The 20,745-nt window shown below is 31.7% G+C and overlaps 1 protein-coding gene across 5 annotated transcripts in view; it reads left to right on the top strand.

Annotated features, from left to right (window-relative positions):
* The window catches only part of LOC132731610 (TRAF3-interacting protein 1-like), a 29,101-nt gene extending 8,688 nt beyond the window's left edge, over window positions 1-20,413 (top strand). Inside the window, exons 8-17 of one of the 5 annotated variants that reach the window (XM_060717819.1) lie at window positions 591-659; window positions 1,030-1,093; window positions 3,185-3,205; window positions 6,217-6,240; window positions 9,966-10,029; window positions 10,326-10,406; window positions 11,300-11,414; window positions 12,031-12,135; window positions 17,238-17,461; window positions 18,321-20,413. In XM_060717819.1, coding sequence (XP_060573802.1) covers window positions 591-659; window positions 1,030-1,093; window positions 3,185-3,205; window positions 6,217-6,240; window positions 9,966-10,029; window positions 10,326-10,406; window positions 11,300-11,414; window positions 12,031-12,135; window positions 17,238-17,461; window positions 18,321-18,477 — 924 coding nt within the window. In that variant the 3' untranslated portion in view covers window positions 18,478-20,413. Of the gene's footprint in view, window positions 1-587; window positions 660-1,029; window positions 1,094-3,184; window positions 3,206-6,216; window positions 6,241-9,965; window positions 10,030-10,325; window positions 10,407-11,299; window positions 11,415-12,030; window positions 12,136-17,237; window positions 17,462-18,320 lie in introns of all 5 variants that reach the window. The other 4 variants (XM_060717818.1, XM_060717820.1, XM_060717821.1 and 1 more) reach the window with 4 other exon arrangements.
* The last annotated feature ends 332 nt before the right edge of the window (window positions 20,414-20,745 follow it).

Below are 20,745 nucleotides of genomic sequence, written 5' to 3'. Positions count from 1 at the left end.
GTTTGATTGTTATCATGATTTTATTGCAATTAAAAGTTCTACAGTTCCTTTGTTGTATTGTTATTTATTTTTAATTTTGTTTCTGGTTTTTGTTGTTGTTTTTTTTGCTGTATTTTGTTATATGTGGTTATATTGTTTTACTTGAGCGATATTTTTCTACATTTAAAATGTAGTATTGAGTTTGATATTGACTTTTATAGTCCTTATTAATTCTTTTTCCAGTTTCTTGAAAAATCTAAAAAATAATAAGATATTATAAGAGGATTTGTAAAATTAAATAATTTGAAATTATAGTACAAATACATCATTCAAATTTAAAATGAAATATCATGTAAATAATTGTTACAAAATGAAGTCATGTTCTTCTTAAGGGTTTTCGTTTTTCATCTAAGGCAACAGATGTGCCAACGAAAACAACTAGTTTGAACAGCTTTTCAACTGATGATAAGGATTGCCAATCTGTTAATAATGAAAGCCCTGTATTCTTAATAAGCATGATGAAATACAAGATTAATTTTTTACACATATATTCCTTGGAACATTTGACATTGTTTTATGAGAATATAATAGATTTTATATTTTTACAGCAGAGAAGAGAAGAAGAAGGTAAAGAGAATGATGCTCCGAAAGAAAACATGGTGAACGGAGACCATAAACCTGTAAGTTTTGTTTTTTTTTCTCATCATTTTTGCTGATGCCATTTTAGGCTCAGTCTTAAAAACAGATTATGAGTTGGACTTGTTTTTTGTGACCATTAATTTGTATTGTCTTGTAGCAAGCTGGTGGTGATCTATCCATGTGACCAGTGTACAGAACATCTGTTTATGATGAATGACTTTATCTAGATTGAAAGAATGACAAGTCCATTTATTATTTTAAGCATGAAATTTAAAGTTTAAAATGGTGCTTCATCTGTAAAACTTTAAAAAAAAATTAGGTGATATTTGGAATGTACTTGTAATAATTTGCTTGTCTTTAAGAAAACATATTTGGGGGTATTAACTTAATTAAATATTTTTATCTTTTCAGAGTGATGCACCTGCAAAGATGCAGAGACCTTCGTCAGCGAAAGGATCGCGAAGGCGAATGGAAGGTACTTGCATATTTAGTGTTCAAAATTTTTATGTCTTTAGTTACAACTAAAGATTTGATATTTTATAAAGAAGACAATATTTTTTCATGTTTGTTTGAATGATGGTTGTGAGATTGTATAGATTTTGTCTGATTTTTTTTTTCTTTATAAAGATTTATTTTTAGTTAATGCTAGGCACTAGTATGTTTGAATGAGATCACATTAACTGTTAAAACAAAAAGTAATGCTCAGTTCTCACTGGGTTTTTTTTGGTCACTTTTTCGTGAAATTTTGAACATCTCGTTTAGTTGGTTTGAAATTTTATCAAATATTCAAATATATGACAAAATATGCAATGTCAGGCTATAATTCGACAATTCTTTAAAATATACATCAAATAGTCTGCTTTTTTTTTTCTTATTTGAAAATCAGTTGTATAAGATAACACAATGTGTCCTATTCTTTACTTTGTCACAGTATAGAATTGATTACTAATTGGGATGAAAATGAGTATGCCGGGGTACAGCAATCGAGGGGTCCAAGATATGTGTCCCAGTGGTAGACTGCACATTTTTCTCACCCTTTACACTTACCATCTGACAAGATGCTAAAACCAAATCAATTTACATTGTTCTCTTTACCCAATTAAAAAATTTGTGGACGGATTTCATTATAGGTGAAAAATAAAATAAGTTACTGTATAGAACTGTTCTTTTATTGAGGAGAAAATATGTTGGCAGCAAGGAAGTTAAGTTTAAAAAAGCAAAAGAATAGTATTCCGAGGTTGTTAGGTTTGACATCTGGTCTAGGTCCTTGGTTCGAGTCCGGTCAGGTTTGACATCTGGTCGAGGTCCTTGGTTCGAGTCCGGTCAGGTTTGACATCTGGTCTAGGTCCTTGGTTCGAGTCCGGTCAGGTTTGACATCTGGTCTAGGTCCTTGGTTCGAGTCCGGTCAGGTTTGACATCTGGTCTAGGTCCTTGGTTCGAGTCCGGTCAGGTTTGACATCTGGTCTAGGTCATTGGTTCGAGTCCGGTCCGGTTTGACATCTGGTCTAGGTCCTTGGTTCGAGTCCGGTCCGGTTTGACATCTGGTCTAGGTCCTTGGTTCGAGTCCGGTCAAGCTGCTGATTGCTTTTACTCTCGGATCATTCTTTAAATTGTAAAAACAACACCAGATTTTAAGCAATCTAAAAGGGAAGAATTAATTCAAGACATTTTTAAAATTCTTTTGTCTGATTTTGTTGTTTTTATAGACTTTAAATGCTTGAAAATACAATACTCAAGTAATTATCTAGTCTGAAAATTTAAATAAACATTTAAGGAGGTTATTTTTAAGTGTCAAGTCTGATGTATATTTTAAGGAAATTTCCTGATCTAAGGACAAAATCAATAGCTTGTGCATGATAATGAATATTCTGTCTTAGCATGGAATCTACTTGGAACTCTTAAATAACAGCATGGTTTTTCTAACAGTAACACTCAAAGTAACTCTGATGAAATACAATCTTTTACTTACTCTTATTTGTCTGAGTAAAGAAAAATCTTACAAAAATTCAAGTCTATTTTTATGAAATTGACCTATTTCTTGCTTTGGCGTTGCCACTGTGAACATGGCATGTTCTGATTTAAGTATAAATACCATTTCAGCAATTTAGCCTATTATTGGAAAGTGTTATGTATAGAATGGGCCATATATCTGTTAGTTTGAGCACACCACTTATGGTAATTGAAAATCTGGCCAAAGTTTGTGTAATCTACTGATAATGGATCTCCACATTATTAATGCAAGTGGAGAAGTTGGTAGTTAAAAGGGGCAATACGTTTATATTGAGACAGTGGGTTAAAGAACACTGCTAACATGATTGTTAATCATGCGAAAACTATATTGTATATGTAATTTTAAAAAGTCTTTTATATAACCAAAGTTTACATGCTTCTTTGAATTAAGGAAAAATACGTATTTTGATCACATTTAGAAAAAAAGTAGTAAAATTGTAAAAGTTTTCTTAGACCCACTTTTGATTCCAGTGTTCTGACTTTGTCAAAGAGAATTCGGTCATCATGGCCTTTTTGTTGCCCATAGAATTGTAGTTAAAAATTTGTTGCCTTGCAGCTCCAGTGACTTTTACAGAAGGTAATTTTGATATTAATAAGTAACAGAATAATTGACACAAGTATTTTTGTTTTATTTGCTGTGATGCTATTAAACACAACAAAAAAATATCTGCCTTAACCATTTTTCTCCCCCTATAGAAAACTGATTTCACATTTTTATATAATATACTGTCCCTATAAAAGTCACAATTGTAATTTGTATTTACTAATGTTCCCATATATTTGCTTTAAGATTTGTTACTTATTTTGTTTGTATTTTTTACGCCTTTGCATCAATTTATTGAGGGACATTTTGTTTTGGTTCCTTTGCGACAACTTTAACCTTGACAGTAACATCATAGGCTAGAGCCTTCATCCTTTAGCATGCATTGTCAGTAAACCACATTGAAATTTGACCTTGACCTATAAATAATATTGACCTTCAAAATATGAAGTTTTCAGAATTTACAAATAATTCACCATGAATTTCTATTAACTAATATGGGACAGAAACATTTGTGTTCTACAGACATATCGTATTATAAAATTGAACTGCTTCCTTAAGACTTCAATTTTATTGACATAATTTGTCAGTTCAGTTGCCTTTTGTATTCACTCATCATTGTCCCAGTGGTTCTTGATAGGGATATCTTAATTCAGATAAATGCTACATTTGGTATAACATACCAACATGGATGTGGAATTGAAAGCGATATTTCTTAAAAACATTGGCTTTTTTTAAAGTAGTTAAGGCAGTGTTTCGAATTTATGACAGACATTTGACATGAACCGTTTACAACATTTTCACCATTTCTATTATAAAAGTGTGCATAAATATTGTTACTGTTACTTTTGTTGTAATTGTAAATCAACTTGTCTTAATTATCAATTATCAGCTTTCAACAATGCTGTAGTATTTTCCTTTTAATTTCCTGTTTACTTGCATCATAAGGTTAAAGATAGCCTGACTTGTCACCTGCTAAACCAAGGTGGTCTTTATATTTGGAAAGAGCTAATTACTGTAACAAGGTTGAATGGCAATATGTCCCTCATTTCTTTCCCATGTAACTTCTATTAAAAGGATTCACCATTTTTTGAAAACATGAGGACGCAGCTGTGCTGGCTTAGTGGTTAGTGTGTCTGCATGTCAACCGGGCTATTGTGGGTTTGAGACAATTTTTTTTGTTACAAAGTGAATCATGTTTCCTTATATGATACCAATGGTCGTTAGTACTTGAAATTTATTGATGTTAGTTGCAAGAACTTGTTTCACAGTTGAGCTAAAATACATTTTAAACTAAGTTCTTTTGATGTTTTTTTCTCACCCATTTGGAATGGAATCGGGGTGATTCAATTGGTAATCTTCTCTTGAAATTAGGTAATTTGATGAGAAAAATCAGCTAAATCTTGAATCTTTTGGACACCTTTAATGACTTGGGAAATTTAACATTTTTGCCATTATGAACAAGTCCGATAATGTATCTGTCAAAAGATTACACTGGTTAATTTCACTGGTTACTTTTAAGTTCTAGTTTGGGCTCAAAGGTACAGCGGTTAAAAGAATTACTTCAGAGCTAGGAAAAAAAACCTATAAATAAAATTGACCTTACTTAAAATCAGAGGGAATTAGGCTGTTGAGTGAATGTGTGTGCATTAGTGCATTATAGTGTGACTTTCTAACTCGAGTAATTTCTGTTTCTAGTGAACTACACTGACATGAATTGGCTTCATAGCACCATGCTTTGAACATTTTCTATGTTGAATTACAGGCAGTCTTAAAGCTTTGCTTTAACTAATATTCTTCTCTGAAACTTACCTCTTATTCTTATTTCTGTTTGTATACAGGTAATTTGCATTGAAGTTTCGTATAGTGAGTGAAAGAGTGAATTATATCTAAGTTTTTACTCATTGTTTATCTATCATTTTTTTTCACTATTTGACATCTATATTGTCATAGATATCTTACTTTATTTTCTATTTGACAATCAACTGTATTATATACAAAGGAGTCTAATGCTATTCCCTAACTTATCATAGTGGGGTATAAATGATAATTAACCGCCTCCGTGGTCGAGGGGTTAGAGTCGATGACTTCTATTTCAGTTACCTCTCTGGCGTGGGTTTGATCCCTGGGAGATGCTTTTGTGGTTTAGCGCTGAGGAAGGAAGTCTAGTACTGGTGTAACTCTCCAGGAACGATGGTTAGGGTTATATGACTGAAATACTGTTGGGAAAAGGCGTAAAATGATACAAACAAATAAATGATAATTCCTATAAAAAGCAAGGGGGGGATTTTTACTAGATAAACAAAGGAACGTAATGATATTCCTTAGGAAAAAAAGAGAGGGATTAAACAAAGGGAGGCAATTAAATTTCCTAAAGAAAAAAGGAGTTGGATAATTAAAGGGATGAAATGATATTCCTTAGGAAAAAAGAGAGGGCTAAACAAAGGGAGGTTATTAAATTTCATATAAAAAGAGGGATAAACAAAGGGAGGTAATGATATTTCCTGGAGAAAAAGAGGAATGATACTTAAGTAAGTATGATACTTAAGTAAGTAATCAAAGGAAGATTATGGTATTCCCTAGAAAAAAACAAAGGGAGAGATAGACAGGGTGGTAATGATATTTCCTAGATACATAAAGGGAGGTAATGATATTCCCTACATGAACAAAAACGATGGGAGGGATAATCCAAGGGAGGTAAGGATATTTCCAAGATAAACAAAGGGAGAGGGAATGATTTTCCCTAGATTAACAAAGGAAGATAATGGTAATAAATTTTCAAAGGCAAACAATATTGAAAAGGAGGTAAAAATATTACTAGATCTTGTAATTTTTTCTCTCAAACTAATGTGTTAAGTAATCTGTAATAAAGAATTTGCATGTGATTGAAAGACTTATTGAAAAGGTTTTTAGCTAGTCCTTGTGCTTTTTCTTAACATGATATTTTTTTTCTTTCCTTTCATATGCATGTTGTTTTTTTATAAATCCATCTTTTTCAATTGTAAATTCAATCATTAATCAAGTTTTGGTGATTTGAATTATTACAGGAGGCAATTTAAGCAGTGACGAAGGTAAAAATCAGAACAAAACACGAGAAATTATGTTATTTATTACTTTCTGTGTACTTTTTTTATGTATAAATTAGATCTACCTGTACAGCATGTCCTATTACTAACCATATTTAACCATTGTTTTATAGCTAGTCTTAGAAATAGGCCAAAGATAATCTGTTCATGGTTTCTTAACACCCCCAAAGTTTTGTTTTCCAAAATCTTCAAATTGCTTTATTTTTAAAGAAAATGATTTAAAAACATTCTGTCTCTAATTTGTGGTCATACAGATCAAAAAATGTTAAGATTAGGATCTAAATTTTTACCTTGGGATGAAACCATAAAAAGATGTATTAATGTCTTTGGCCGTAGAAAATTTCCTTGTTTATTAGGGTAAACAAATTATATAATGTTTAGTTTTTCAAGAGTCATGTAAAGTAATTTCATATGCTTTATTATATGATGACAGGACATTCTTAATTCTGTACCTAACTTGTATTTAACCGTTTAGCTGTTAGATCCTGCACATCCATGCAGCTTGGCAAGGCTTAATACTGTTGACTTGCATAACATGAAATAGATTAATAATTCTCACAGGAGGTAATGTGTTAAATCTAAAATTTTGCTCATTTATTAATTAGGCATACAATTTACAACAGTAAAATTAAGGAGAAACAGAAAGCCTTGAGCTTAATTCTGCCTTTTATGAAATAAGTAAAAACGTAGCGTCTATCATTGGAAAGACTAAGTTTGCAATAAATGAGACGTGGAATCTTGTTTATTGTGAAGTAAAACCAGTCTGGCTCTTGTAATTTATTTAAAAATACAGATGAAGAAAAACTAAACATTTTTTGTTTTGCCTGTCTGATTGCTTTTCAGTGTTCCCTTAATATATAGACAAAATATTACGAATATTAAGATAGTGATTTTTTTGTTTTTGTTTTGTTGGTAGGATTATTGATTAAATATTGTTACCCTATTTATGTGCCAAAAATGAAGAAAATTTATAAGAAAGGAGATTTTTCAAATTTTGTATAATATACAATGTGTACTTTATTATGATGCAATTATAAGTCAAATGTATTTGAATGTATATAGGTAAAATAATAGTTTATGATAAAAGTACTAGTTATTGACAATTTCACAAATTGTAAAAAAATGTACATGTATTTTTTGTTCATTAAGTTAATTGTAAATTCCCTACATGCATTAATTTAAAATGCTTTATTTAAACTAAGTCAAACGTCATAAATTTGAATTTTAAAATCTTTGAAATATTAAGTTATCTAATTATGAACAAAGATAAATCAAAATATTTTTAAACATTAATTATATCGAAAAGTATGCAGTAAGTATGTAGTCAGTTACCCTGTCAGCATTTGAATATTTTGTGGTTGGACTATATTTTTAAAACCCCTTTCCCATTGATAAACTGACCTTGATAATGAACTTGTAGTAATATAAACAGTAACGTAGAAACTTAATAAGTATTCTTAAAGGCTAGAAAATTGTTTCTTAAGTTATAGATTGGTGTTGGTTTATAGAATGGTTTACAGTTTTTTTAATTTCATTATTTTTATTTTTTTCCTGTTAAATAGGTTTAGATTAGAGAAAAAAAACACACTTTTTTTTTTAGAAAGTTTAAATAAATTTATTTAAGTTGCATTCATCCATTGCAAGCCTGCCAAAAAAAAATCATACTATTATATTGTAATATAAAATGCTTCAGTTTGTCTCTTTGTATATCAAAACAGTGTATGAAATGCCTTCACCATTTTCATGTGTTGAATATATTTGAGCCGTGTCATGACAAAACCAACATAATGGGTTTGCGACCAGCATGGATCCAGACCAGCCTGCGCATCCGCGCAGTCTGATCAGGATCCATGCTGTTCGCTATCAGTTTCTCTACTTGTTATAGGGTTTGTAAGCGAACAGCATGGATCCTGATCAGACTGCGCGGATGCGCAGGCTGGTCTGGATCCATGCTGGTCGCAAACCCATTATGTTGGTTTTGTCGTGACGCGGCTCATTTATGCTTATTATACACTGTCACAATATTTTGAGATATTTGTACACTGATGTGCTCTTCATTCATTACTACATAAGATATCTATATACCAATTACAACATTTACAGTTTTGCTATGTAATTGCTTTTTATCTCAAGCAATTTATTGCAGTCAACACATGATCGTACAATGCATGTAAATAAAATAAAAGTCACTTATTGTATCTTATATGTAAAGCTTTCATGCTTGCTTTGAATTGAATGTAATATTTTATGGTAAATATCAGTTTTTTCCTAAATCCATATGTGGCTTTATATGTTTATATTTGTCTGTATGTGTGTTATCTCATTTAATAGCCGGATTGTTTTCTCATGTAAAATTGTACCAGTCAATTGTAGCCTTGGCTAAGGGGTCAGGTCGCCCCACCATGGGGACATCACATGGGCTTATTTTTTTGATATTTTCAAACCTGTTTAGAAGGACCAGCCCAGTGTTGGACTGTAAAATGTTAATTTCTGACTAAATAACCCCACATAATGTATGATACAGTATTTGATTTGACTCTGCTTTTTTGTACAAAAAAAAACTACTGCATTGTCCAGGCAGTATTGGGACAGACAAAAGCTTTATGGGATGGGGGCCAGGGTTACCATTGACTGGCACATAAATCAGCAACTTTCTACTGATTGCTTTTAAATTTTTACTGGCTTATACATGTATAATTACCTAACCAGAAAATATACAACATGAAAACTAAACAAAAACAACAACAAGCAAAACAGATGTAAATTTTGATAATCAATAGTAAAGCATTAACTTCTTATAAATAAAGTCTTTATTGGCTATTGCTGTAATGCCTGATCCAAACATATGTTAGTTTATTAATAGACAATAAATATCTATATATGATGCATTAATTATTTAAATAAAAAATCATAATTTACTTTTATTTTAACAAGAAAATACTTGCAATACTTTTTAAAATGTAAAATCCAACACAAATTTTTTTTGGAATAAAAAATTATAAGTAAGAGTGAGTTAGCCAGTACCATGTTAAATATTTGAAATGGACTTGTCCATCTTTCAATCTGGACAAAACCATTTATTAGTTTTAGGGAAAATATCTACATATGTACTTGACTGAATCTGTCTGAATAGCATACAGTGCAGACCATGATTTGATGGCACTAATTTGCCAGCTGATTTTGGTCTGTATTTGTCGCATAGGTAGATTCAGTCGCCTCCAGTTGAGGCTAAGGGTTAAAATATACTGATAGATTTAAAGATCAGGCACCATGCAAAGATTAATAAACAGCTGACAAATTTTAATTTTTATATTTTAATTTTAACCTAACTGTACTAGTGATTATTCTGAATACTAAACTTTTTAATAATTTCTAATCAAAATTAACATGCAACAACAGTCTATTTGTTGTGCCTATTTTTTTAAGTTCATAAAATTCTAGTGTATACAATTATGTTACGGTAACTTATAAAAAGGAGATACTTGTCAAAAATGATTTTTTTTTCCAATAAAATAAATACAAACTTAATAATTATGGGATTTAACTTAATTTTTTTCTAATGAGAAATAAAATTTGTTTGGTCATTATTATATACAAGATTTATGTTATTCAAGATTTATGTTATTTATTATTCAGGATTGATTGTTGATCTGTTGAAATAATGAAGAAGAGATTTGTGTAAACATGCTGATTTTGGTTTAAACTTTCAGATGTACCAGCACAAAGACAAGAACCAACCCTAGGGGAGGATGACCTTCCCCCACAAGTTACTGGGTAATTTTTTTTTTTGTGTAATGTCGTCTTAGTGTAAAATTATTTTAAAGTCACCAAATACGAGGTACACATTTGCTGTGGTCAATAATTCCAACAATTTCTTTTTATTTCAATGAACCAAATTTTTGGTAAATATAATTATGAATATGTTTTTTCATAGATAGATAAATAGTTGTGAATGAGGATTTAGATCTTTTAATAGAACTAAATAACTAATTTTCTTTCCAAATATAAGATTACAGTTTACGGATGTGATTATACTGGCATGAAATTAATAATTTATATTATTATTGTAGGAGGTTGGCACGTCCAAGCAGTGCGAGACCTGCTCCCCCAAAGAGAAAGGAAGACACGGTGCAGAGTGAACCAGCAATGAGGTTAACTTTCCGTTAAACATGACATATTGTGGTTTTCTCTTTTAAGAATACCCAGCTAGAGAGCTAGGAATGTCGGTGGTTATCTTGGGTGCCTGTCTGTGACAGAGAGGCACCTTAAGTTTTCCTCCACCAGTAAAGCTGGAATGTCACCATATGACATATACTGTGTCAAACGAACAAACAAACTTTTAAGAATACATCGCAAGATGTCATGACGTCAAATATCTAGCATTAATTGTGGTTCTTTGCAAAAATGCACAATTACCTTACCTAGCATATTAAAATATATGAGTTAAAGAGCAACAGTTGTGCAAAATAATACTATATAGGTGTCTATGGTTGTTGACTTCAAACCACTTGCCCCTGATTGCTGCAGTTTCGAATCCGTACCAGGGACATTGGATTCTTTTATGTTAGGAAGCTATCAAGCTTGCTTACAGAATGTGTGGTTCTACTCCGGTGTCCTTTGGTGCGTTAAATAATGTATGAAGGGTACATGAGGTCATTCTCTAACAGTAAAGCTGGAAAGTCACCTTGTGATCTTTATTCTACGAGAAGGAACAAAATACAACAACAAAAATAAGTGAAAAAGAAACTCTTTGTCACAGATACAAAAATAATTGAATGACTTAACCCTTACAACTCTAAATATCTGAAATGGAATAATCATCATTTAATCTGGCAAAACCATTTATCAGTTTTAGGAAAAATTTCCCAAAAAGCACTGACTAAATGGCAAACAATGCAGACATTGAACAGATTACCAATTGTTAAATGTCCGAAGGCCATAGTATCAATGTTAAGAATCTCATTTTGGTCTGCACTGTATCAGAGTAAATTTAGATGCCATCAGTATGGTTAAGGTTAAAGTAATAATTATTGTTGCCTTGTAGGTTAGGGAGTGGTAAACCACAGAATCTGATTCTAGATGATGGTAAAGATTCAGACGAGGATGAGACATTTGTTGTAGAAGATGCTCAACCTCAGCTTGAAGAACCTATTGAACAGGTAGGAATGGTAGCAGTTATAATGATTGCCCTGCATCACCAGTAATGTATAGACTTATACTACTGGCTGCTTAAGTTTTGTGTGTTGATATTGAAATCCTTATAATTAGCAAGATACTGTTTTGAAAATCTATTGTGTAAGGCTATCAAGATAATCGTTAAATATGTACAGCAGTTGCCTCTTTACTGCTGTATGGTTGCTTTCATTTCTGCATAGTTTCATTACAGCTAGAATGTAAATGGTCACCTTTTTAAAAAGGAGCATATTTGTGAGAGAAGTAATGCTCATTGGGACTCTTGAGCCTCTTAACCAAAAAAGCACCAATAGGAGACATGACATGTACTTTTTACTCAAGTTTTATTTTCTTGAAATATTTTAGCTCATCTTGAGGCATGCAGCTTTAAGAATATTTGTGTGACTTGAAAACTAAATAGAAGTGAAATTGATATACACTGTATATTTATATTTCAGTGTTAAAGACTTATTTAATGTAGCAAGTTTTACTTTGATATAAATGTTAATAATGTTTGTACATGTACTATAATGGAAGGAAAATATGTTTTGTACTGAAAGTGAAAGGAAATTATATATTTTTTTTCTGTTGTGTTATAATCAGCAATCTGCACCCCTGGCAGATGAGGATGATGAAGATCATGGGGGCCTGGTGAAGAAAATTATGGAGTCAAAGAAAGAATATGAACAACCAAGGGAAACAAAAATCGTAAGTGCATTTATAATATGTTCTATAAATTGTTGTGTTTAATTAAGCCTCAAGAGTGATATAATTTCTGAAAATGTCATGATGCTCGGCTTTTGTCAATAATTAATTGCCAAAATCATGATATTATTTATTTATGGTAATTTGGTGAATTGTGGAGATAATTTTGGAGTTTATAAAAGCATATTTAATAAATTAATAGCCAATCATTTTCATCTCTTTTTTTTCTTCAAATGGAATTTATAGGATTATTAAAACATTGATGTTTATCATTTACAAATGGTACCAAAAATTTTTGCTACATTTTCATTTAAAACAGTATAACAAAATAATTTGTGTCATGTAAAACTTTTATTGTTTTTCATTTGTAATTTTATAGGAAGGACCATCCATTAATGTAAACATTGTCAAATTTGCAATTTTCACCATTTCACGATTCATTTATTTGAGCCGCGTCATGTCAAAACCAACATAGTGCGTTTGCGACCAGCATGAATCCAGACCAGCCTGCGCATCCACACAGTCTGATCAGGATCCATGCTGTTCGCCTACAAACCCTTTTACAAGTAGAGAAACTGATAGCGAACAGAGACTGCACGGATGCGCAGGCTGGTCTGGATCCATGCTGGTCGCAAACCCACTATGTTGATTTTGTCGTGACGCTGCTCATATGAAGTCTGTATCTCGTCACAAAATGTTACCGCTCATTTATGTCAGAGACATATCTACATATCTGTTTATGTTTACTATATCTATACAAATTTCACAAATTAGTTACACTTATTTCAGTTTCATAAATTTTATCACCATTCATGTTTACCAGTAGAATGTCTGTAAATTTTACAAACAATATTATATACATGTATATTTTACTACTTAAATTGTAATACTTTATTCACTCGCTTTTCATCAGTTTTGAATGCCTAAATACAAATTTTACAAGTAGTTCTTTTTTTTTTATGTTTATTGGGTGTAAGTCAAACCAACCCATTACCAATTGTTATCAATTTAAATTTGCAAGTCAGACAAGAACATTGTTTATATAATGACATGTTAAACTAACTCATTGTTTATTTACATGTATCAGTTTAAATTTACTCTTCCAGCATGTCTATGTTTAAGAAATAACATCGGCCGGAGAGGTGTATATCGGCTATTTAACACCGGTTTGGAGTTTTGATGCGTAGGAATTGACCACGAAGGCCGTAGTGGTTAATTTTGTGGCATCAAAATGACAAAACCGGTGTAAAATAGCCGATATACACATCTCCGGTCGATGTTCTTTCGATTCTAACATGATAAAATAAGGAAAATCACTAATGTTATTTTTCAAGCGGATATAACTCTGGTGCCGATTTTATATGTATAACGCTGATCGATTTTCGCACCCTACTGTTGCGAAGATATAGAAACTATCAAAACAAAAGAAATAATAAGAAAAAGACATTATTTTATCAAGTTTTCAACAATAAAAACTTACGTCGTATTGTGTTTACATCAGTGCCACATTTATCATTCTTGTATGTATGAAATAACGTCAGCTTGTTTATGAATGAGTTGTTTACTTAGGATGACGTCATTACACTGCTTACTGATTGGCGCCATTTTATCAAAATATTTATTAACTGATATGGATCAAATATGTGGCGTTAGTGTATGTGAGATATTATTTTGGTATTGTATGAAAAGAAAACATTATACGAACTGAAAATATAAATAAAAATATTTTTTATTTTTGCTTTAAAATGCTTTTTAAACTATACACTCGAGGGTGAAATCATAACAGCGCATATACAAGTAGTCCCTAACTGGTGTTTATTGACAGATTAACACCAGTTTTTAGCTCACCTGTCACAAAGTGACAGGGTGAGCTTTTGTGATCGCTTTTCGTCCGGCGTCCGTCCGTCGTCCGGCCGTCCGTCCGTAAACTTTTACTTTAAATGACATCTCCTCATAAACCACTAAGCCAATTTCATCCAAACTTCACAGGAATGTTCCTTTGGTGGTCACCTTTAAAAATTGTTCAAAGAATTTAATTCCATGCAGAACTCTGGTTGCCATGGCAACCGAAAGAAAAAACTTTAAATATCTTCTTTTAAAAAACCATAAGAGCTAGAGCTTAGATATTTGGCATGAAACATCTTCTAGTGAGTGTCTACCAAGTTTGTTCAAATAAAAGCCCTGGGGTCAAAATTGGCCCCGCCCCGGGGGGTCATTGATTTCCCTATATACATATAGTAAAAACTTAAAAAATCTTCTTTTAAAGAACCAAAAGAGCTACAGCTAAGATATTTAGCATGAAACATGTTCTAATAGGTGTCTACCAAGTTTGTTCAAATAAAAGCCCTGGGGTCAAAATTGGCCCCGCCCCGGGGGGTCATTGATTTTCCCTATATGCATATAGTAAAAACTTAAAAAAATCTTCTTTTAAAGAACTCAAAGAGCTATGGCTAAGATATTTAGCATCAAACATGTTCTAATAGGTGTCTACCAAGTTTGTTCAAATAAAAGCCCTGGGGTCAAAATTGGCCCCGCCCCAGGGGGGTCATTGATTTTCCCTATATGCATATAGTAAAAACTTAAAAAATCCTTCTTTTAAAGAACCAAAAGAGTTAAAGCTAAGATATTTAGCATGAAACATGTTCTAATAAGTGTCTACCAAGTTTGTTCAAATAAAAGCCCTGGGGTCAAAATTGGCCCCGCCCCAAGGGTCATTGATTTTCCCTATATGCATATAGTAAAAACTTAAAAAATCTTCTTTTAAAGAACCAAAAGAGCTAGAGCTAAGATTTTTAACATGAAACATGTTCTAATAGGTGTGTACCAAGTTTGTTCAAATAAAAGCCCTGGGGTCAAAATTGGCCCCGCCCTGGGGGGTCATTGATTTTCCCTATATGCATAAAGTAAAAACTTAAGAAATCTTCTTTTAAAGAACAAAAAGAGCTAGAGCTAAGATATTTAGCATGAAACATGTTCTAATGGGTGTCTACCAAGTTTGTTCAAATAAAAGCCCTGGGGTCAAAATTGGCCCCGCCCCGGGGGGTCATTGATTTTCCCTATATGCATATAGTAAAAACTTAAAAAATCTTCTTTTAAAGAACTCAAAGAGCTATGGCTAAGATATTGAGCATCAAACATGTTCTAATAGGTGTCTACCAAGTTTGTTCAAATAAAATCCCTGGGGTCAAAATTGGCCCCACCCCAGGGGGTCATTGATTTTCCCTATATGCATATAGTAAAAACTTAAAAAATCTTCTTTTAAAGAACCAAAAGAGTTAAAGCTAAGATATTTAGCATGAAACATGTTCTAATAAGTGTCTACCAAGTTTGTTCAAATAAAAGCCCTGGGGTCAAAATTGGCCCCGCCCCGGGGGGTCATTGATTTTCCCTATATGCATATAGTAAAAACTTAAAAAATCTTCTTTTAAAGAACTCAAAGAGCTATGGCTAAGATATTGAGCATCAAACATGTTCTAATAGGTGTCTACCAAGTTTGTTCAAATAAAAGCCCTGGGGTCAAAATTGGCCCCGCCCCGGGGGTCATTGATTTTTCCCTATATGCATATGGTAAAAACTTAAAAAGTCTTCTTTTAAAGAACTCAAAGAGCTATGGCTAAGATATTGAGCATCAAACATGTTCTAATAGGTGTCTACCAAGTTTGTTCAAATAAAAGCCCTGGGGTCAAAATTGGCCCCACCCCAGGGGGTCATTGATTTTCCCTATATGCATATAGTAAAAACTTAAAAAATCTTCTTTTAAAGAACCAAAAGAGTTAAAGCTAAGATATTTAGCATGAAACATGTTCTAATAAGTGTCTACCAAGTTTGTTCAAATAAAAGCCCTGGGGTCAAAATTGGCTCCGCCCCGGGGGATCATTGATTTTCCCTATATGCATATAGTAAAAACTTAAAAAATCTTCTTTTAAAGAACTCAAAGAGCTATGGCTAAGATATTTAGCATCAAACATGTTCTAATAGGTGTCTACCAAGTTTGTTCAAATAAAAGCCCTGGGGTCAAAATTGGCCCTGCCCCGGGGGTCATTGATTTTCCCTATATGCATATAGTAAAAACTTAAGAAATCTTCTTTTAAAGAACCAAAAGAGGTAGAGCTAAGATATTTAGCATGAAACATGTTCTAATGGGTGTCTACCAAGTTTGTTCAAATAAAAGCCCTGGGGTCAAAATTGGCCCCGCCCCAGGGGGTCATTGATTTTCCCTATATGCATATAGTAAAAACTTAAAAAAATCTTCTTTGAAAGAACTCAAAGAGCTATGGCTTAGATATTTAGCATCAAACATGTTCTAATAGGTGTCTACCAAGTTTGTTCAAATAAAAGCCCTGGTGTCAAAATTGGCACCGCCCCGGGGTCATTGATTATCCTTATATGTGTATAGCAAAAACTTAAAAAATCTTCTTTGAAAAAACCCAAATAGCTAGAGTTTAGATATTAAGCATGAAACATCTTCTAGTAAGTGTCTACAAAGTTTGTTCAAATAAAAGCCCTGGGGTCAAAACTGGCCCGGCCCCAGGGGTGTCATTGTTTTTAACTATATGTGTATAGTAAAAACTTTAAAAAAATCTTCTTTCAATAAAGCCCAATGAGCTAGAGCTTAGATGTTTAGCATGAAACATCTTCTTATGGGTGTCTACCGAGTTTTTGCAAATAAAAGCCCTTGGGTTAAATTGGCCCTGCAACGTTGGGGGTTGGGGGGCCTATATACAGGTGAGCGACCTCAGGGCCATCATGGCCCTCTTGTTTTCCTTCTCTGTGTATAGTGACAAAATCATGTGAGTGTTAGAATTATCAATTGAATTTGAGGACATTCTGACCTTTTTTTTTCCCAAAGATTTCAAAACTTTTACAAGTCCGTTACAATTGCCTATGTTAATCAGTTTAAATTTGCAAGTCAAACCATCATTTAGTCTTTTTATCAATTGAAATTTATTGACTTAAAAAATTACTTTTATGAAACTTTGTTGTACGGATTTATCGGCAAATTGTTAAAATCATGCAACCATTTCAACCATTACGCTTTTGTTTATCAATTTTAATTTTAAAGTACAATCAATACGTAACGTTTGTTTATCAATTTAAATTTTTAGGATCGACCAACCATATCTGATGCTCAACGTCGTAAACAACGTGAGGCAGTACAACGTGAAATTGATAAACTCAGGGGAAGTATTCAAACACTTACACGTAGTGCTAATCCACTTGGTAAAATAATGGACTATGTTCAAGAAGATTTAGATTCCATGCAGAAAGAATTAGAAAAATGGAAAGAGGAAAATAAGGAACATGGTTTAGCTTTGAAGAGAGAAAAGGCGTAAGTTTTATTTTTGTTTTTGTTGTTTATCGGTATGTGATATTGTAGCTTTTTTAGAAGACAAATACTTTTTTTTATTAAATAAATAGTTCTTGTTGTTGCACTGAGATTTTCTTGGTTTTGTTTTGTTGATAGTAATATGTTGTGAGTCTCTTTTTTTGTTTTAGATTTTATAGGAGTAAAAATTATTAGGAAAAGAAAGTTATTGAAATAATGATTTTTCTTATGCACAAAACACTTTCTTATAATCCATGAGTTACTTGTTTTGTTTGTTCATGAAACACAACAGATATAAAAAGATTCTTTTCCTTTACAAATATGTGAAATACAGAAATACTGTTGTGATCAGGTACTGGACTAAAAGCAAAAATTGGCTATCAGTTGGTTAAGGTTGCTCATCTTGAATCGCTTGCCCCTCAATGTTGTAGGTTCAAATCTGTCCTTCATTTGAGTTAGCTATCCTGAAGCTATTCATATGGAAGATTGCTAGAACTACTCTCATACCTACATGTGCATGATATAATGCATAGAGTAACACCGAAGATATTTACTAGAATGCCAATTGACTATTACTGTGTCAGTGTCTCTAAAAGAAATTAAAGTGACAGAGTTGTTAATACATCTGACTATTGCTTGCCGTGTGGGTTCAAACTATCAGGGGCAAGCTGTAGTTTCTGTGAGTAAGAAACTTAACACTCTTTGCAGAGTGTATTTGTTGATTCAAGGAATGGATCCTTTCTCCCAAACCATAAAGTAAAAAGTGATTAAAGTAAGCATCAAAACAAATAAATAAATACTCAAGCTGAGTATAATTTTCATTATCTGTCTGAATGCTTAGTGAATTTTTTTTTTTTTGCAGGATAACGGAGCGAGCTGTAGAACCATTGAGAGTACAGTTATCTGAGGTAGATCAGGCCATAAAGGATCAGTTAGACCTCATTGGTGCTGTCAAGTCAAATATCATCCGAAATGACCAGAAAATTGAGAAAATGTTACGGACAATAGCAAAGTCATGAAATCCTTGAAACTTTTTTTTTTATAGTATTTGATCTGTTATGCTTTTGCATTTTTATTCTAGCTCTTTTCAGAAAGTTTGAGGATACAAAAAAAAAAACACTATAGCTCTTTTCAGAAAGTTTGAGGATACAAAAAAAATCACTATATTCCTTGTTATTCCATAATCCAGGGGAGGTAATTCATATGGGTATATGTAATTTTGATTATTTTTAGAGCTTATTTCAAATCAGTTAAGACATTCTCCAATACAAAGGAGTTAGACATTCTCCAATACAAGGGAGTTTATATTATAAGTTGGAATGCCCTTATTTTTACAATTGGTTAGTCGTTAAAATTTAGGTGGTATAATTATAAACAATGGAGTGATAGTTTTAATGTTGTATAATATAGAAGTAAAAAATTTTTGTTTGGTAGAATATACTTTACTGAATGAGCAGAAGTGTATACAAATGCGGTGATTACATAAAATGGCAAATGTATGCAAAGCTTATTCTCCCAGATTATTTTTTTAAGCTAAAAATTTGAAATCCATGATATAGGAATTGGTAAATTACTCGTCTTGTACAAGTTTTTTATTTATATATATATGGCATGTTTTAAGGCAGAATTTCTAATAAGATGCATTTGCTATCTTTTCATTTATTTCTATAAAAGGTATTGTAATTCTTTTTCGCAGTAGAATAAAACAATAGTCTTTAGATCTTACATATAGAATCTCACATTCTGTGGTGAATGAAAACACTTTATTTCTCAACAAAAGTTCAGTAAAGAGATAGTCTTTAAATTGAATCATTGGATTGTTGTTTTTTTTCAAACAAGTTTTGTGTAAAATAAAGAGTAACAGATATAATGGTCAGATATATAAAGAATAAAGGAGTCTGGTCAAACTGCAGGCCGGGCTCAATACCGGTCATTTATATTGTTATAAACATAAACAGCATGTACAGTTAATAAAGATATTCATTCTTTTAAGAGTGATTCAAGTGACTTGTAAACAGTGTATAAATATCTGTAGTTACAAGATTATTAGTAAAATGATAATAGAAATATTAACAAGGTTAACTTGCCTGCCAGAAAATATAGAAATAGGTGCATAATTTGTACAAGCAAAATTAACAATAAATTTTGTACAGTGTATTTTAACCTTCAAGCATTCAACAGCCTTTTATAACATTTGAAATATTAAGAAAAAAGTTTGTTATATTAAATAAAGTTATACCATACACAGTTTGAATTTGTATAATTGACTGTATCAGTTTTGATATAAGAAGTTATTATTGATATATCAACATCTGACAGGTAGATCAGTTAACAGTTTAAGGCCTTAATTGATTTATAGTGACAGTATCGGTCACTCATTATTGCCTCTGCCATTCTAAATGCTTGCTGATTTGATTGTTATATTTTGAAGGTAATTCTGTTACAATGTTCATGTACGAAAAATTGTTTCTGCTAGTATACATTGTATATACATGTATGATTATATCTTATTTTTGTATGATTCACTCATTTACACACACACACATATACAAGGCGTTGTTGTGTTCAGATCATGCCTGTGTTTATATACTGACAAATTTTTGTGTAATCATCAAGTCTGTGTTTTATATTAAGAAAAAAACATATTCAAAAATATTAGAAAAAATCTACAACTTTTTTTATTTACATAGTGTATGAATTATTTTGATTCTTAAACTTTTTATCTGAAATTAATTAGATTTTTGTACAGTGAATGAGATAAGGGGGACTACTCTATGTTGACTGTCAAATTGCATTAAAGTTTTAGCCAGAGTTGTCACTCATGGACCATTAGTGTCAGTTATTTTAAGAAACTGAAACTAACTTTTTACTGAATCTACATTTTTGTGCCTTGTGATTATTCAAAATTAATATAAAATCTTTCTACAAAAGAAAATACTTAATTCTCGGGATTTTTTTTTGTGCGACTTTTTAAAAAAAGGGAACAAAAATTTTTAAAAGATTTGTTTTGCGGTGGCAACTTAATTTAGTAGATAGAATCTCTTTCGGGGTTGAATTCAAAAGGTTGCTTTTTCCTCAAATAACTTCTTTTTTTTCATTAAGGGTATAAAAGTAAGATATTTAATTATTTTTTTTTGTAAAAATACATATTATTCGCTCCACATATTTCTTAATATAAAATTCAAAGATCATAAAAAATAAATATACTTTAAGGAATAAAATATAAATTAATAGAGGATTTTTATTTTTTAAATTCAATTATAAATTAGATAAAATGGAAATTTTTA

The sequence above is a fragment of the Ruditapes philippinarum genome, unplaced genomic scaffold, assembly GCF_026571515.1.
Source record: "Ruditapes philippinarum isolate M1 unplaced genomic scaffold, ASM2657151v2 ctg518_1_1_1_1, whole genome shotgun sequence".
Classification (NCBI taxonomy): Eukaryota; Metazoa; Mollusca; class Bivalvia; order Venerida; family Veneridae; genus Ruditapes; species Ruditapes philippinarum.
This window is presented reverse-complemented; position numbering and strand designations above follow the sequence as displayed.